The sequence below is a fragment of the Triturus cristatus genome, chromosome 3_2 (genome assembly GCF_964204655.1).
Source record: "Triturus cristatus chromosome 3_2, aTriCri1.1, whole genome shotgun sequence".
Classification (NCBI taxonomy): domain Eukaryota; kingdom Metazoa; phylum Chordata; class Amphibia; order Caudata; family Salamandridae; genus Triturus; species Triturus cristatus.
The window spans coordinates 692561502-692579767 of record NC_140584.1 but is presented as its reverse complement, the minus strand read 5'-3'; the positions used below and the strand labels follow the sequence as shown (position 1 = coordinate 692579767).

Sequence of the window (18266 nt, the reverse complement as noted above, 5' to 3'; positions counted from 1 at the left end):
TTCATGCAATATACATAAAAAAAAGTTTATTTTAGATCAAAACAAGGCCTAACATATAAGAAATGGGAGGGCGTCACAGAGATTATTTGCAGTAATATTGGTGAGCTGCTGCTGTTACAATATTGAAAACTCACATAACTATCCCTGAATATTAGATGTAAACACATTTAGGGCCTTATTTATGAGAAGTGATGCATCGCTGTGTGAAAACAGGGATGCGTCACTTCTTAGTGCGCCCTCCTTGCGACATGATGGATGCGTCATATTTACTGTATGACGCATCATGTCGCAAGGAGTTACAGATACGTCAGTATTTCTGACATATCTGTACACGCAAAAGTGATGCATTGCTGGGGTGTGTCTGAAAATAGACGCAACTCCAGCAATGTGTCCTTTCACATGGGACAAGCCCCATGTGAAAGGGCCTGCATCAGTCTTACGCCTGCAGTGAGGCAGGTGTAAGATATTGACGCAATGGCGTCCTAAAAGTGACGCACTGAGTTCTCATAGATTTCAATGCGCCACTTCTACGAGGCATTTTGCGGGGCAACACCCACCCTGCATACATTATGCCTGGCGCAGGTATAATGCGGTGCAGGGGTTTATAAAGTGAAGTATCTGCCTAGATGCGTCACTTTGTAAATTGGGCGTAACATTGCACATATTTTACGCTGCCGGTGCGTCACAAAAAGTGACGCACCAGCGGCATAAAAGTGAAGCAAGGCCTCATAAATAAGGCCCTTAGAATTTGGACAAGTGTTTCTTTGCACTGTCAGGGACCAAATGAAATGAAATAGTGTATTTAATAAAGCGCGCAGCTACTCAGACTAGAGTGTCCTGGCGCATGACAGTGGGAGGAAAACGTGTGTAAAAGACTCATCCGTTATTAAAAAGCCAGGTTTTTAAGTTCTTCCATGAAAGAGAGTAGGTCTGTAGTTAGTCTCAGAGACTCAGGGAGTCTATTCCACAATTTTGCGCCTAGAAAGCCGTGGGATCTGCCTCCAATGTGGGCACTGCATATTTTAGGCATGATGGCCAGGTTGGCATTGGAAGAATTTAGGGGTCTAGATGTTGTGTAGAGATTAACACACTTATTTATGTAGCCAGCTCCTAAGTCATGGAAAGCTTTAAAGAAGATGGTCATCGCTTTGAAGTCGATCCATTCTTTTATGCGGAGAGACTTAAGGGGTCATACTAGATCTGGGTTTAGGTCTCAGGATGGCTCTGGACGCCGCGTATTGTACCACTTGTAGGTGCTGGATAAGGGATTTGGGAAGACCGAGGTACAAGCTGTTGACATAGTCAAGCTTTGATGTCACCTGAGCCTGCACCACGATCTTTCTGCTCTCAAGCGGTAACAGTGGCAGGAGTTTTTTAGCATCCAGAGTGTGCCAAAGCAAGTTAGATTTTGAATTTGAAAGCGCATGGAGAGTGTCTTGTCTATGACAATTCCTAGGTTTTTGACTTTCTCCTTTTCAGCGGGCGGGGCGGCAGATCTTTTGGCCACCAAGAGCTCCAGTCAGTCGTTTCTGGATTACCAAAGAAAACAACTTCAGTTTTGTCAGGATTGCAATTCGGCTGATTGATCTTAAGCCAGTTAAAAACCTTTGTGAGGCAAGACCTAATCATTGCCCCGTCAAAGTCGGTTCCTTTTTCACATGTAAAAATCAGCTGAGTGTCATCGGCATAGGAAACAATTTTGGCGCCCTTTTCCTCTATCAGAAATGCAAGGGGGATAGATATATATTAAAAAGGGTAGGACTGAGAATGGAGCCCTGAGGGGCACCTACATTCATGGCCGGAACTGGGGATGAGAAAGGGGGGAGCCAGATGTCCTGAGATCTATTTACCAAAAAGGATGTTAAGGCGGTCTCCCCCCAGACCGATGTTAGCAAGTCTCTCCGGGAGCCTCTCATGTGGGAACATATCAAATGCTTCCAACGTATCAAGCAGTATCAGAACAGCCTTCCCTCCCTGGTCCAGCTTACCCTTGAGAAATTCAGTCACTTCCAGCAGAGCGGGCTCCATACTGTAGTTAGCCCTAAAACCGGATTGGGACTTATGAAGGAGCTTCCCATCTTCAATGTGTTTTTGAGGGCTTTGTTTACATGCTTCTCTAGTACTCTGGAGAGGGTCAGAAGAAGGGAGATTGGCCTGTAGTTGGCAGGGTCCGTCGGTTTGGCGTTAGCCTTTTTTATCAGTGGAATAATCTTCGCATTCTTCCATAATTTCTGCATGTTGCCTGAGGAGAGAGAAGCATTAAAAAGCTGGTTTACTGTGGGGTTTATGGTGGGAGCTAATAGGTTCAGGATATTTCCTGGACATGGGTCAGTAGGAGAGCCAGACTTAATGCTTTGGAGAGGGGTCAGTGACTCTTCAAGCTGAAACTCAGGGAAAGCTAGTAAAGATGGAGGATCTAAGAGGTGAAATTTGCTATTAGAACTAAGGTAGAAGGTCAGTTCTTCCTCTGAGATGTTAGTGAAGGCTTGTTGGATCATGGAGATCTTTTTGTGGAAGAATTCAACTATTTACTTAGACCATTCTTCAGTGCATGGCCCTTCCTTTGTGCCGGCTTTCAGGGCAGTAAAGGATGTAACTATGCTAAAGATTTCCTTACTCTTATTTTGGGCATTTTCTATCTTGGTTTGAAAGATGTTTTTCTTGGCTGCTTTGACGAGAATGTAATGAGCTTTTAAGGTGTCTTTATACACCTTCCTGTCCGCAGGTAGATAGGATTTATGCCATTTCCGTTCAATTTTTCCATAATTTCTGTTGCAAGATCTGAGGGAATCGTTAAACCATGGAGCTGGTGGGGCTGACCTCTTTGAGGAGCGGCAAACAACCGGTACCGCTGCATCATTGTTGGTTCGGAGCCATGAATCTATTGAGAGGGCGTCCGAGTCGGGGCAGCCAGACAGCTCTGGTGAGGAACGACCGAGGGCGTCTGCTAACATAGACATGGATATTTTATGGAACGTCCTGTAATTAGAGACCCTCTGCCCTGTGTTAGCTCGAGGGGCCGTGGCAGAGTTGGGAATGACGAATTTTAATAGGAGGTGGTCAGACAAGGTAATGGGAAGAGGTAGGCTTACTGATATGTCAAAGTTGTGAACGATTTGGTCTAGGGTATGGCCCTTCTCATGGGTGGCCAAAGAAATAGATGGAAACATGTTGCAGGCCTGCAGCGCCTCCAACAAGGAAATTATTTGAGGGTCTTTTCCATTGTCCAAATGTATATTGAAATATCCAAGAATGAGGCAGTTTTTGTATTTTAAGGCCAGGGAGATGGTGGCTGTATTAAGCGTAGTAATAACATTTCCAATAGCACTGGGAGGTCTGTAAATCAGAAATCCAGCTATGCTATGATGGGGGATAAGGTACAGCAGAAGCCTAAGCAGTCTAGTTTTTTATTGTAAATTATGGCGACACCTCCCTCCTTCCCATTCGATCGGTCCCTCCTAAGAATTTTATAACCCGTAGGGATGGCCAAGGTGATAGTAGGGTTGGAGGCTTCAAACAGCCAGGTCTCAGTGAGAAATAAAAGATCAGACTGTTCGTCTAAAAGTAGGCCATCAATGTATTGTTCATGCTTTTGCATAGAGCGACAATTTAAAAGGGTGGCCTTTAAGTCCTCTGTTTTCTTATTGTTTTTACACTTATTGTTGCGTGGGAGGATATTGGGTGTGAGTTTCCTGGGCTGGAGGAGAGTCCAGTTGCACTTATTGCATCGAACGTCTACCTCCAACCTCGGATCAGCGGCTGTACACTGACATAATGGTAGCCACCTAAGGCTAAGCAGTTTTTTCCTATTGCAATATAGTGGAAGAAACTCACCGGAGAGGAACTGGGCAGCATGGCTGGCGCCGAACGCCTCCAGGCGCAGACAGTCTTGCCTTCGGTGCGCCAGCGGCGCGCCTGCTGCGCACGTCCACTTAGCGCGTCCGTTTGCATCGGGAATATATAGGCTAATGCCTCTGATGCAAACTGGATCACCAACGCAGCTGAGGAAGCGGAAACTGCGTAGGCATAAGTGAGGAGCACGATAGTAGCCCCAGCCCTCCGCACAATCGGCGTATCAGCCGCGGTGGACCATGACTGGAGGAAAAGCGAGATGCGAATCGAAGCAGCTAAGGAGGTGTAGTCAAGCAGAATCAAGTAAAGTGCAAGTGCGCATAGGTAGGAGAAATTGTTAAAAAGCACAGAGTAATTCAGCCAGACATACACAATTTAAAAAGTAATAAAAACCTAGTAGCAGGGGAGGAAACACTAAATCCTACAGCTATCAGCTGCGCGCATCCGTTTACATCGGGAATATATAGGCTGATGCCTATGATACAAACTGGATCGCTAACACAGCTGAGAAAGAGGAAACTGCGTGGGTGGAAGTGAGGAGCCCGATAGTAGTCCCAGCCCCCCGCACAATCGGCGTATCAGCAGCAACGGACCAGGACTGGAGGAAAACCGAGATGCGAATCGGAGCAGCTAAGGAGGTGTAGGCAAGATGAATCAAGGCAACGGCGCGTAGGTAGGAGAAATTGTTAAAAAGCACAGAGTAATTCAGCCACACATATACAATTTAAAAAGTAATAAAAACCTAGTAGCAGGGCAGGAAACCCTGAATCCTACAGAAGTAAGCTGCGCCTGTCCATTTACATCGGAAATATATAGGCTAATGCCTATGATGCAAACTGGATCGCTAGCGCAGCTGAGGAAGCGGAAACTGTGTGGGAAACAGGGGCTCAAATTAGATTATAAATTCAAAGGTATCCTGAACAGGGGCCCCCAAAATATGTTTGGCCCAGGGCCCCCCAAATCCTTAAGATGCCCCTGGGGATGCAGCTAGATGTGCTACTTCGCACTGCTACCTAAGTTTGCTTGAATCGGTTAATATTGTCATTTTTTTAGCAGACGACTCCTCCGTTTTTAGTAACATTAGTGTATTAGATGCATAGCATCATTTCTCTTCAGTGTTGTCATATCATTGTACAAGTATCTTGATGCAAGAGCATTTCTTACCTTTAATGATGGTATGGTGCTTAATTTGAGTCAGTGCTTACCGGAGCTCGGCACCTGCACTTAATTACCGGCACTTGGAACAGCTGCTCATTTAAAGATGAGCAGGAAAACAGATCTTTAATAATTCAATACATATTTAAAACAACTACTACCAGCCACCCAAACCATTTTTAAAGCTTGGGGGCCGTGAGCAGTCTGAATTCTCCCACTAGTAGCAGTGTGATGGTTAGTAGTTGTCTAAGTTCTGTTATTGGCAGCGCTGATACTGGCAATGTGTGATGCAAATTGCGGTGGCCTCATCACGAAGACCCCAGCTCTTATTTGTTTACAAATTAAGAAGTGCCTTTGTTAGGTCTTGCCTAGTCGGTTTGCAAAAGGTCTCTTGTGAACCATATAAAACAACCATTGGCATAGCCAATAGGTCTCGCCTTTGGGACATTATGAGTGTTTAGCCATGCAACAGTTGATGTTGCACCAAGGATATTGTGCGTCATAATTAAAAACTTATAAGGTCCCAAAGGCGAGACCTATTGGCTATACCAATGCTTGTTTCATTTGTTTTTGAGGGTGCATTTCAAAATGTTGCACTTGCTATTGGCTAATAGTGTACTAAGTCCCTCCTTTTTTACTGTTGGGCACGCCTATGGCTATTGGCCCCTTTACTTGTATTATTGCTTTTTTTTTTCTCTGTTCGTTTTTTGGGGACTTTTTCTTTAATGTGCTTTGTTTTGTTTCATGTTCCAGGCAAGCGCGTGATGTTGAGGGAGTTGAAAGCAGCGTTGTTGGTAAGTTTGGTAGTTTGGAATTTGTGAGCTTTTTTTTAAAAGAAATGGTGTTAACAAATTAGTGCTGTACGAATTAAACACGTATAAATGATTTTTAGTTATTGCAAAAGTAAAGTCCGTTCGCGAAAGTGTAAAATACGTTGAAAATTACTTTTTGAGCACGCTTTGGAAGTGCGTTATTGATCGAGTTGAACCGCTGCCGATCGTGTGCCTGCTGCTTTGTTTGGAGTTTGTCTTTTGCTCTGATCATCGGACTATTAATTTGCGTTATTCCCGTGTCATGTGTCTACTGCGTATGTGGACGGCTGTTCGGCAGTAGACCCTTACGGCTGTTAAGTTGGGTCTCACGGCTTTTGGGGAAAACGGTGGGAAGTGAAGAAAGGAAGTATTTGTTTGGCCACGTTGTAGGTAAGTTTATTTGTTGTAACTTTGGGCTTTTTAAAAAGAAATGGTACGTTGTGGGGTTGTTATATTAGAATCAATCACTTTTATCACAAAAAACTTTATCAAAAGAACACAGAAAAACATACATTCATCATATCATGTATGGCAACACATTAACTACTGACTCAATTTGCATATCATGAACAGTAGTAACAAACACCTTTTTGTCATACAGTATGGATAAAACATGGAATCACCCATACATTGAAATCAAATCATTGTTTATGTTAATTTCATTGAGCATCAACACATAGCAATACAAACAAAAAGGTGTGGTAGAGTCGACGCTTCGGTCTCATATAAGGTCTATCGAATCCACGAGACAATCCTCTGGACGGTAATGTTACACCATGAATTTGTTTTCAAAACCCGATATTTCTCGGCAACTTCCACAAAAAACCTTTACTTGTCGTTCCGCGGTTTTAACTTTACCAGGACTTGAATCAATCCGTCCACCACCCGACAGCAAGACCGAACGTGTGCCTGCTGTGTTGTTTGGAGTTTGTCTATTGGTCCTATCATCGGACTCTTAATTTGCGTCATTCTTGTGTCCTGTGCTAACTGAGTATGTGGACGGCTGTTCATTAGTAGACCCTTATGACTGTTAAGTTGGGTCTCACGGCTTTTGGAGAAAACGGTGGGAAGTGAAGAAAGGAAGTATTCGTTTGGCCGCGTTGTAGGTAGGTTTATTTGTTGTAACTTTGGGCTTTTTAAAAAGAAATGGTACGTTGTGGGGTTGTTATATTAGAATCAATAACTTTTTTTCACAAAAAACTTTATAAAAAGAACACAGAAAAACATACATTCATCATATCATGTATGGCAACACATTAACTACTGACTCAATTTGTATATCATGAACAGTAGTAACAAACACCTTTTTGTCATACAGTATGGACAAAACATGGAATCACCCATACATTGAAATCAAATCATTGTTTATGTTAATGTCATTGTACATCAACACATAGCAATACAAACAAAAAGGTGTGGTAGAGTTGAAACTAATTATATGTTTTTTCCGGTTGTGAATGATTTCAGTAAGTTAAAAAATGTTTTTTGAGAACATAGGGTAGCGTGTGATGTATATTGAGTTGAAGCGGTTTGAGCTCCTGCTGATTATGTGGTTTAGTTGCAGAGACACATATTTTTTGGAGCTGGTGGTTGGTTTGGTGTCTATATTTTGAGAGCTGCAGCCAAGTATATTTTTTTGTGTAGCGTTGTTTTTTGTGCGTATGTTGTGTTTTTTTAGTTGCTTGATGGACTCTTAAATCGTTAAGGACTGGTGTTACTGTATTAAAAGTACTACCGGCTTATGATTCTTTCCTGGCAAGTAATGTTTTTTAAAGGTTGGCTTTGCGATTGGAAGGTGGTAGAGGTGCTGGGTGTTGGGTTTGCTGTATGGTGAGATTGTTGTCGTGGTGCACTTTTCCCACTTGAACCATTTTAAGGATTAAAGAATGAAGCGTTCTTGTGTCTTGCGCATCCTTCGTTTTTGTTATTTTGTACTGGTTGCAGACTTAATTGTTTAGGTTGAGGAATGTGTAGATTCTTTTTTTTTTATAATTTGCAATTTTCTTTATTAAGGTTTTTGGGCATGGAGGTTATAGTGTACTATTACAATTATGTAAAAGCCTGGTTAATTGTTTTAAATATGTTAGTAATTTGATTAGTTGGAAGAATCTCTTTCAGGTCCTAGCTATTGTGCCTTAAATTTCTGTGGCTATTATAATTTCCAGACCATTCAGTACTTGGAGCAAGTAATGGCCTAGTAGCTGAAGCATTGTTTCAGTTTTGTATTATTTGTGGCGTATTCCAAAATGTAAACCCAGTGATATATTCTCCAACATGACATATTATTTAAGACATTTACTGTGCAGTTTAGCCTGCATGGGCCTTTTGTGTTTGTTGTCCAGTAAATCTAGATATAATTGATGTGAAGTGGTAAAAGAATTAGAAATAGGGTTTAATAATGATTGCCCTTTTAATAATGGCTCTTTTATTCCTTACAGTAGGGTAATATTTTCCTTTTCCAGTTGTTCCAACATAAGACTGCAAAACATTTAAATAGAGTGATTCACCTGTTTAGCTATCCTGCTAACTCTACTATCACTAATGTTCTGCTCTCACTACTCTCCGACTGTTACCAATGCTGTCCTCCTCCTACTACACTCAGTATTTTAATAATACTGCTCACACTATTGTCCCACTGCCATTGCTGTAATTACACTCCTATTATTGCTTTCCTGCTACTGTTTGTTTTCCTCCTACTGCTGTTACTACTAATCTTCTAATTTTGCTCTTAGTGTGTCCTGCTAATTTAATTGTCACTGAAGTCCTGCTAACTCTGCTGTCACTGATGTCCGACTCTCACTGCTCACATTACTGTCATGCTAAATCTGTTGTCATTGCTGTACTGCTCACTCTGTTATCCTACCAACTCTAATGTAGAAGTTATCCTGCTTATATAATTGCTGTCCTGGTAACTATGCTGTGACTGATATTTATTACCTCTACTGTTACTGTTATATTACTCACTTGCGTGTTACTGTTTTTTCTGAAAATTGCACTGTCACAGCTATTATTCTGCTAACTTTGCTGTCACTGCTGTATTGCTTATACTGCTGTTACTGTTGTACTCCTTATACTGCAGTTTCAAGCTCTTTTGCTGACTCTGCTGTTGATACAATTTTGCTAACTCTGCTGTCATTGCTATTTTGCAAACTGCTGTCACTGCTATCCTGTTAACTCTATTGTCACTGCTATGTTGTGCAGACTGCTGTTACTGCTATTCTATTAAATTTACTGTCTCCTTCATCCTACTAAAACTACAGTCACTGCTGTCACTATTGTGCTACTTACACTGCTGTTACTGCAATCCTACTAACTATATTGTCACTGCTTACTACTAACACTGCTATCCTGCCGACTATTGTCACTAAATCATACTAATCTACTGTCACTGGTGTACTGGACACACTGTTGTCACTGCTAGTCCTGTAGCTCTACTGTTACTTCTGTACTGCTTATATTGCTGTCATTGCTATCTTGTTAACATTACCATTAATGCTCTTGTGCTAACTGCTGTCACTGCTCTCCTGGTAACTCTACAACCACTGGTCTTTTGCTCCTGCTGACAGTACTTTACTAATGGTACTTTACCTGCTGTTTCTATTATACTCATACTTCATCACTGCTCTCCTGCTGATACTGTCTTTCTTCTCCTCATACTGTTGTTTTTGCCATCCTGCTGATTGTTAACACTCCTGTTGCTGCTCTATTGATAACTGCTGATACTCCCGTCAGTGCTATTCTGTAACCTCTGCTGTCACTTTCATCGTGCGCAGTCTATCACTGCAATCCTCCTAGCTCTGCAGTCACTGCTGTGATTACTCTGTTGCGTCTCATACTACTAGTACTAATGTTATGCTACTGCTCTCACTACTTTTTTGCTCTACTGCAAACACTACTTTTACTGCTCTCTCTTACTTGCTGTCACTGCTCTCCTACCAACTCTTCTGCCATGGCTCTCCAAATCCTACTGCTGTCACTGCTCTGCTTCTGTTGCTAACGCTGTCCTCCTTCAACTGCAGTTACTACACTAATAATACTGCTCACACTACTGTCCCATTAATATTGATCAACTAACACTCCTATCACTGCTACTGTCTTTTTTCCTCTTTTACTGCTGTCACTACTATCCTGCTACTTTTGCTGTTAGTGTGTCCTACTAACGTTGCTGTCACTGCTGTCCTGTTCACACTGCTCACATTACTATATTGGTGAAGCTGTTGTCACTACTGTACTGATCTCTCTGTTATCTTACTAACTCTGCTGTAACAGTTATCCTGCTCATACTGTTATCAGTGCTGTTCTAGTAACTGTCCTGTGACTGCTATCCTGCTATCTCTACTATCACTGCTATATTGCTCACTTGCCTGTCACTGTTTTTCTGCTAATTCTGCTGTCACAGCTATTATCCTTCTATCTCTGCTGTCACTGCTATTTTTCGAACTCTGCTGTCACTTATATTTTACTATCTCTGCTGTCACTGGTATCGTACTAATTGCTGTCACTGCTATCCTGTTAACTGTACAGTCATTGTTATACTGTGCACTGTGCTGTTACTGCTATTTCATGAAGTTTACTGTCACTTTCATCCTGTTAAATCTGCTGGCACTGGTATTAATACTGTACTACTTACACTACTGGCATTGCTTTCCTACTAATTGTATTGTCACTGCTGTACTGCTTACACTGCTATCACTGTTTTCCTGGTAACTGCTGTCAGATTATCCTACTAACTATTCCGTTACTGCAGTATTGATTACACTGTTATTACTGCTATCCTGCTGACTACTGTCACGGCTATCTTACTAACTCTACTGTCACTGTTGTACTGCCCACACTGCTATCACTGCTATTCTGATAATTTTACTGCCACTGTCAACTGCTAAATCTGTTGTCACAACTGTACTACTTACACTACTAACACTGCTATAGTACTAACTCTGTACTACTATTATTGCTATTCTGCTTACTGCTGTCACTGATATCTTACTAGCTCTGATGTTACTGCTGTTAGTGCCCACTGCTGGCACTGCTATTTTACTGCTACTACTGTTATCTGTACTTCTCACACTTGTGTTACTGCTGTATTGTTCACACTACTATCACTGCTGTATCACTAACACTATTATTAATGCTTTCTTGTTAACTGCTGTCACCGCTATCCTACTACCTCTACTGTTACTGCTAATTCTGATGTCACTGCTGTGAGTGCCTACTGCTGTCACTGCTATTCCTGGCACTTCTGTTACAGCTGTACTGCTCACACTTCTGTTACTACTGTACTGCTCACACTACTATCACTGCTGTCTTACTAACACTACTATTAATGCTCTCTTGCTAACTACTGTCACTGCTCTCCTGGTAACTTATTAACCGCTGCCCCCTTGGTACGGCACACAGTACTCTATTAATGCTACTAACACTGCTGTCACAAAGCTACTTACACTCCTATTACTGCTCTCCTGCTGCTATTGTGTTCTTCTCCTTTACTACTGTTACTGCTATCCTGTTAACTACTAATACTGCTGTGAGTGCCTACTGCTGTCTTTGTCATTCCTGGCACTACTGTTACTGCTGTCCTTCTCACACTTCTGTTACTGCTGTACTCCTCACACTACTATCACTGCTGTTTTACTAACACTACTATTACTGCTCTCTTGCTATCTTTTATCACTGCTTTCCTGGTAACTTATTAACCACTGCTCCCCTAGGTACTGCACACAGTACTCTACTAATGCTACTAACACTTCTGGCAAAAAGCTACTCACACTCCTATTACTGCTCTCCTGCTGCTATTGTGTTCTTCTCCTTTACTACTGTTACTGCTATCCTTTTAACTACTGACACCGCTGTAGCTGTCTATTGCTAATAATGCAGTTACTGCTTACCCAGAACTGCTGTCACAACTCTCACAATAACTCTGCTATTAAAGGTCTACAAATACCACTGCGGTTCCTACTCGCCTAATGCTTTTATTATTGTTCTCCTGTTAGTGCAGTTCTACTCTAATATTGCTGCTCACAATACTGTCCCACTATTACTTCTGTAATCTTACTCCTATTACTATTCTCCTGCTGAAATTGTATTTGTTCTCCTTATATTACTGTTATTGCTAAACTGCTCAATCTGCTGACACTGCCATCATACTAACTTTGCTCATACTGCTCTTCTGCTAACACTACTAGCAATGCTCTAATGTTAACTGCTTTCACTACTCTATTGGTCCTGCTGTAACTACTTTACTACTAAAACTGCTGCATTGCTATTCTGCTACTTCTGAAGTCATTGCTAACCTGCTAACTTATTCATCTGATACTAAACACAGTATATTAATAAATTATAATAGCAACTACACCACTAAACCTTGTTAATATGGCGAGACCAATTGGCATTGCCAATGCTTGTTTGGGTAATTTTCTATATAATGTTTACAATATAAGGGAAAAGTAAAACTATGTATCCTCATGGTACTACGTGTGTGGGTTTAATCACAGATCATGATGCAGAATATGAGTCGAACAATAAATGAACCAAGCGGCAGCGTTCGCTCACAAAAGAACTCTACCTAAAAAGAATGAAATTACAATAAAACAAAAAAAACTATGTATAATGTTCTATGGAACTGTATTTTCGGGCTAGTGCTTCATTTCGCTGGTCTCTCCTTTACATACAGTGGCTCATTCTGCACCTTGCTGAGGCTTGAGGGTCAGAGATGCATCGCTGAGACTTTGGGCCTCCTCTCTTTCCCCTCGCGCAGAGAGAGTTTTCATGGCTACAATAACTTTCTGCAATCCTTAAATTGTAACAGTGATTTGTAATAGGCTTCTTACAACATCACCACTATGTCTGTCAAGTTCAACCTATATATTTGCATTACATGGATGTAGTTGTTGATGCAAGATATCTGTGTGCTTCTGTCTACATCTGTGTGCAGCTGCCCCCGCAGCTATAACTTTACAAAGGTCCTTGGTTGCGTTTATTTCCGACATGCCAGATCTGACAATCTAATGCCCTCTGCCATAAACTACTTGTGGCCTTCCAACTTCCTACTTAGCTCACATGTTGCTGCGTGCTACATACATTGGATAAACTAGATAGATTTCTCAAGCCTATGAAACTGAGTAGGAGTAAGGATGCATTCTTGCAATTGGCCCCCAACCTTCCAATGAGATCTACCCTGTCTAAGTACTGGAGGTTATATTGATGTTGTTGATTGGCCACTCCATGGCTTGACTGGTTATAAAAAGCATAGCTGTTGTGGTACTTGTTGTAGCCACAACAGCAAGAATTATCGCTGGCTCTGTTGATGGGGTTGGATCAATAGACAGACTACTTCAAGATGCAGTAGTAACTGGTGCAGATTGTATATCTTCAGTACCGGAAGGGTGTCCCTCTGCCTGTGCCCGGCTCCAAAGGCATGTTTAGAATTTTCTAATGAGCATGTAATTTTATGTTCTCACATAAAAATGTACATGTGATATTACTGTCAAAACACTAACAGGTATATATCATATGCAATCTCTGCTCAATGTAATGATGAGTGCATTTTAATTAAAAATTTGGTCCGGAATATCATGTAAACACCACGGCCAATTGCTTCATATATAGGGTACATGAAATACATTACTCAAAATCTATTGCTTTTGGTATGTTATGAATCTGACATGGATTGCAAAGCTGATTGTAAAAGATTACATGAAGGCTATGTATGTGCTAAAATAGTTTACATTTGGAGTAGAAGAAAGATGTTTAAAAAGCACACAATTTCTTTTATGGGTAAACGTCCCACCGATAAACCAAATCTTCTTTAGGTTTTTGATGAACTTACCTGGTAGTGTTGGTAAATGGGCTGATGTGTCAATATTTGCCACTCAAGTTACTGCCTCAGGCTGGAGGGAGAACTCTATCTGGATGCCCATAGCTGATGATGGTGGTTTATGCCAGGTCCTTCTCTGTCCACTTGCATCCTGCTTCCAGCTTCTTACTCCCTCTTTAGTCGTGGAGAGGAGGTCACACCCGTGCTTGCTATTTTTTCAATATTCCAGTTTGTCAATCCCACTGCATTTAAATGGTCTTGCATGCACCACCAATTCAGTTTTTGGGGTATTGTCAGGGAGGTCCAATTTCAGGGCACTGAATTTTGCTTTTTCTTCCATCATTCTCTTGTAGGCCACGTCTTGTCATTGTTTATGATCTGGTGTTGGCAATGCTGTAGGTTTCTACCTTTGCTCTCTGCATGGCTCTGCATGGCTCCTTGGTTCTGCTGCACTGCTCCTGACTGACTTCCTGGCAAGGGAGCCCTTCAGTCGCTGCATATGCAATTAGTTTTTTGTGGCACACAAGTAACTACAACAGATACACTGAATTGTATTTTGTGACTCTTTAGTTAGTGGCGGCAATACCTACAAAATAGTGATTTGGAAATAAAGGTGGTTTGCACATAGTGTTATGGGTTTCACAAAGTGCAACTTGGTACATTTCATAATTTTTGATTTGCAGATTCATGGTTTTCAACATTAGGCCCTGTATTACCTAACTACCATAGCAAAATAAATTGGCTCTATATGCTGGTCCCTCGGATTGAGAAGTGAGATGTGAGAGGTGTGCCAATCGGAATCAACAAAGCATAAAGAAGTACTGCTTTCTTGAAGAAACCAATGGAGTGGGCCACTCTCAGGTGGAAAGGGAACTTGCTCTAGAGAGATAATCCTTATTTTCCATTTTGGCATATTTAGGGGGTTATTCTGATGGCGGTCGGATCACATCCGATGGCTCATCAGATGCGGTCGGACTGCATCTGCTTCTAAGGTCTGACCGACACATTACAATGCGTGCAGTCGGAGGGAGCAGACGGAGGGACAGTCCGACCCTTTCGCCAGTCGGAGGGTCAGTAATCCCTACAATAGGGGCAGTGCCTTCTCAGACACCGCTGCAGGGATAACAATGTCCCTTTCCGCTTGCCCTTTCATGGTGGTTCGCCCACCATGAAAAGACAGGCGGAAAGTGACTTTGGGGGCCCCTAGCAGGACCCCATTACCCCTGGCCCGCCGCTATAGGGCATGGGGGCACCATAACATCGCTTCACCAAGTGCCTGCCACATGGTACAGGGATGTTTATAAAGTGTATATTTTCGATTGCGGCTTGTGCTGCAGCCCACAGCACAACCTACAATAGAAAAAATACACTTTGCGACTGCTGTGAAGGCAGTTGCATTGTAATTAAGGCAGAGGAGCCTTTGACTTCTTGTCGGGCAGCTCCGCTTTCGCTACAGTGCCGGTCAGACGAGGGTCCGACTGGCATCGTAATGATGCCCTTAGTCTTGACGATTTTCAGCAATTTGCCTTTTTTGAAGGTAATCTTTGGGTTTGAATACACCACATGAAAATCTTTAGATTTCAGAGGGCTTGTCCATTATGGGATCTGAGAACCAAGCTCAACCTTATTGTGAACAAGCAGTCAGTCAATCCTGACTTGGAACTTTGTAACATGGTCATATTTTTGTTAATCATCTAGCAGCAGCATTTTCTAATTTTGCCATGTTAACATGGAATTATTATGTAAACTCTGCATTACAGTACTAAAGGAGGGTATGACCACAGACTCCAGTCACACCTTAAAGATTACAAGGATAACACATTGCAATATTTCTGTGGTTAGGACACTATTTCTGACCTGAAATATGTGATGGACCCAGGAATAATGCTGTGTCCATGGTTGATCCTAAAATCCTAACTATGTTTTGAGGGATTTATTGCTGTTATCCATCGTATGCACATGGTATTTCTTTTGTTACATTCATTTTCCCTCTATAATAAGGGCTTTAGTTTAGGATTTATTTTGTAGAAACCTGTATGAAAAGTTGCATATGTGAGTGGCAGTCCCACAGCTAATGGTTGTAAATGTGAGAGGCAGCCCGACAGCTAATTTGCCATCATCTTTATTTATCTTGGTTAGATGCAAAGTCAAGTGTCATCTGGCCAGCGCCTCTCCATGACACGAACTAGCGGGGACATATACATATTAAAACAATGATAGATATTGTGATGAACCTATCAGGACTCCACAATCCATGACTAAATCAGTGACTGACAGGTGCTCAACCGTTTTGAGTATATATATCAATTGAACCCACAGCAGCAATGGAAACAGCAAATGCCACATTAGGATGGTGTAACAGCTAAGTACATCTCCTGGAACATTGCACTTGCACATATCTCTGCTCCAACTGCAACACTTACGAGATCCAATTATCTCACTCTTATATCTCCAAATGTTTGGATGAACAAATTGATTCATTAAGCCCTTCCTAAAAATAAATAGGTAATAGATATCATTAAACAAAAACATAATGGCGCATTACAGCAATATCCCATGGATTTCCTGTAAACATCAATCTTGATTTATTAATGAGTTCCTAACTAAAGCAACGTGTGACTGCAGTTCAACTGGGGTTTAGACATGATCACCCATACAATACATCACAGCAAAACAGTTCTGTGATCCATGGGTCTGGAAAGTAACACAGTCCATTCAGCAAACAGATGGCATGCAAATTGATTGCTGGACTAAGTAACATTCACTAGTGAATCAAAACTACCACCTGTGTGTGCCTGTTCACTGGACTGATACAAAACACTGGATTAATATCTTCAAAACTATGATTAAGGTGGCACTGTTGAGGAAGAAAGTAAAACAAAATATGCCACTCAGGTATTTCACTGACTGGATAACACAAAGAAAATAAAAGGAACCCCCCTTGAGTATAATCTAACAAATTATTCCCATGAAATGGACAATCAGAAAATTACAGACAGAAGAACATTACCAAGATCAACATATTTTAAATCCTGAAAACTGGCAAACATTACAAAATACATTGGTTACAATAAAAGCATGATGAAAAAGGCACACATTTTACAGAGTTATTAATTTGCTCTACTAAAAATAAACATTACCTTCTCCCTTTCGCGATCTCAAGAGACTGTTGTCTCTTCCAGAAGGGGAAACTGCCTCATGAAAGTTCCCAGTTTCTTCTTGGCTTTCTTCCTCTATTCCACTTTCAGATGACTGACCACTCAGTGTTCCTTCCATCCAGTCTTTGTAATTTTCATCCACATCATCTTTCCTCTGCTCTACTTTTCTTTTATGTTTTGCTTCAGACACGTCTTCAGCATCCATATAATGTGTACCGTTGCTTGGTTTGTTAGGAGGTATAGGTCTTGTAAGAAATCCAACAAATTTTCTTCCTCTCTTGGATACCTCATTCACCTAGAATGGAAGGGGAACACTATGTGACATCTGTTTTTTTTTTTTTTTGCAGGAGTGAAAATAAACTGGACTGATATTGAATATTAGTAGACACTCATAGAACCATATTTAGAAGAGACAGAGGAACAAATAACTTTTGATATGTTGTGTACTATAGCTGGTGTTGGTGCACTTATAAGGCATAGGGCATATACATATTTGCCAATGTGTAGTAATAGTTAGGACCTAGTAACCATAGGAAATTGATTTTTTGACGGGAAAAAACAATAACATCCAATAACATCCACCACTGCTCCTTCTTGAAAGAAAGGGGTTTGCTGTACGCTGGCAGGGAGATCGAGGCCACCCGGCCCCTCTCCAAAACATAAATGGGGGGCAACACAGCCTCCTGACTTTAAAAAAAAAAAGAAAGAAAATGGCCGGGGCCCAGGAGATCAAAATCGGCCTAGGGAGAGGGGACGCACAGCTCCCCTGCCCTTAAAGAAATATAAATAAAGAAAGGTCTAGCCTCAGGGGTTGGTGTCCCGGGCCTAAATCAGCCTTGAGCCGGGGGGCGTGCGCCCCCATCCCTTTTTATTGTGTTAAAAAAAATTATGGGTCAGGGCCCAGGGGATGTGGTCCTCGGGCCCAAAATCGTCCAAGGGAGGGGAGCCACACAGCCCTCCTTCCTAAAATATAATTTTTAAAAAGAGGAAGCAGGCAACTCGCCAGAGGCCCTGCCCCCTTTCTCCACTACTCTACAAACGCGCCTCCTGGTGCGCTCTTGGTTGGGGGATTAAGTCCCCTTCGATGCTGAGTGTCCTTAGGTGCTAACTAGCCCCCCTGTTACCTCCAGTAATCCCCACACAGTGGTATTGCTGAGAGGTAGTCGGAGAGTGGAGGAGAAATGGGGCATGGCCTGCGGCCACCTCTCATCAATTCCGCTGTGTGGGGCTTAATGTAGGTAACAGGAAGGCTATTTGGTCCCTAAGGACCCCCAGCAATAAAGGGGACTTCACCTGCCAAGCAAGAGCGTGCCTGGAGGCGTGTTTGCAGAGTGGTGGACAAAGGGGGAATGGCCTGGTATCAGAACGCAGCAATCCTGCTGTGTGGGACTTACTGGATGTAACAGGACATCCTTCGGGGCGAACTACCCCTCCTGTAGGTCCAACACAGCAGGAAAGCTGAGAAGTTGTCAGAGG

General features: G+C 42.0%; 1 protein-coding gene across 3 annotated transcripts in view; it reads right to left on the bottom strand.

Moving 5' to 3' along the window:
* Positions 1–18266, bottom strand: part of RFTN2 (raftlin family member 2) — a 428987-nt gene that overhangs the window by 266906 nt on the left and 143815 nt on the right. For all 3 annotated transcript variants that reach the window (XM_085648739.1, XM_085648741.1, XM_085648740.1), the window contains exon 4: positions 16773–17085. In XM_085648739.1, the coding sequence (XP_085504865.1) occupies positions 16773–17085 (313 nt within the window). The remainder of the gene's footprint in view (positions 1–16772; positions 17086–18266) is intronic.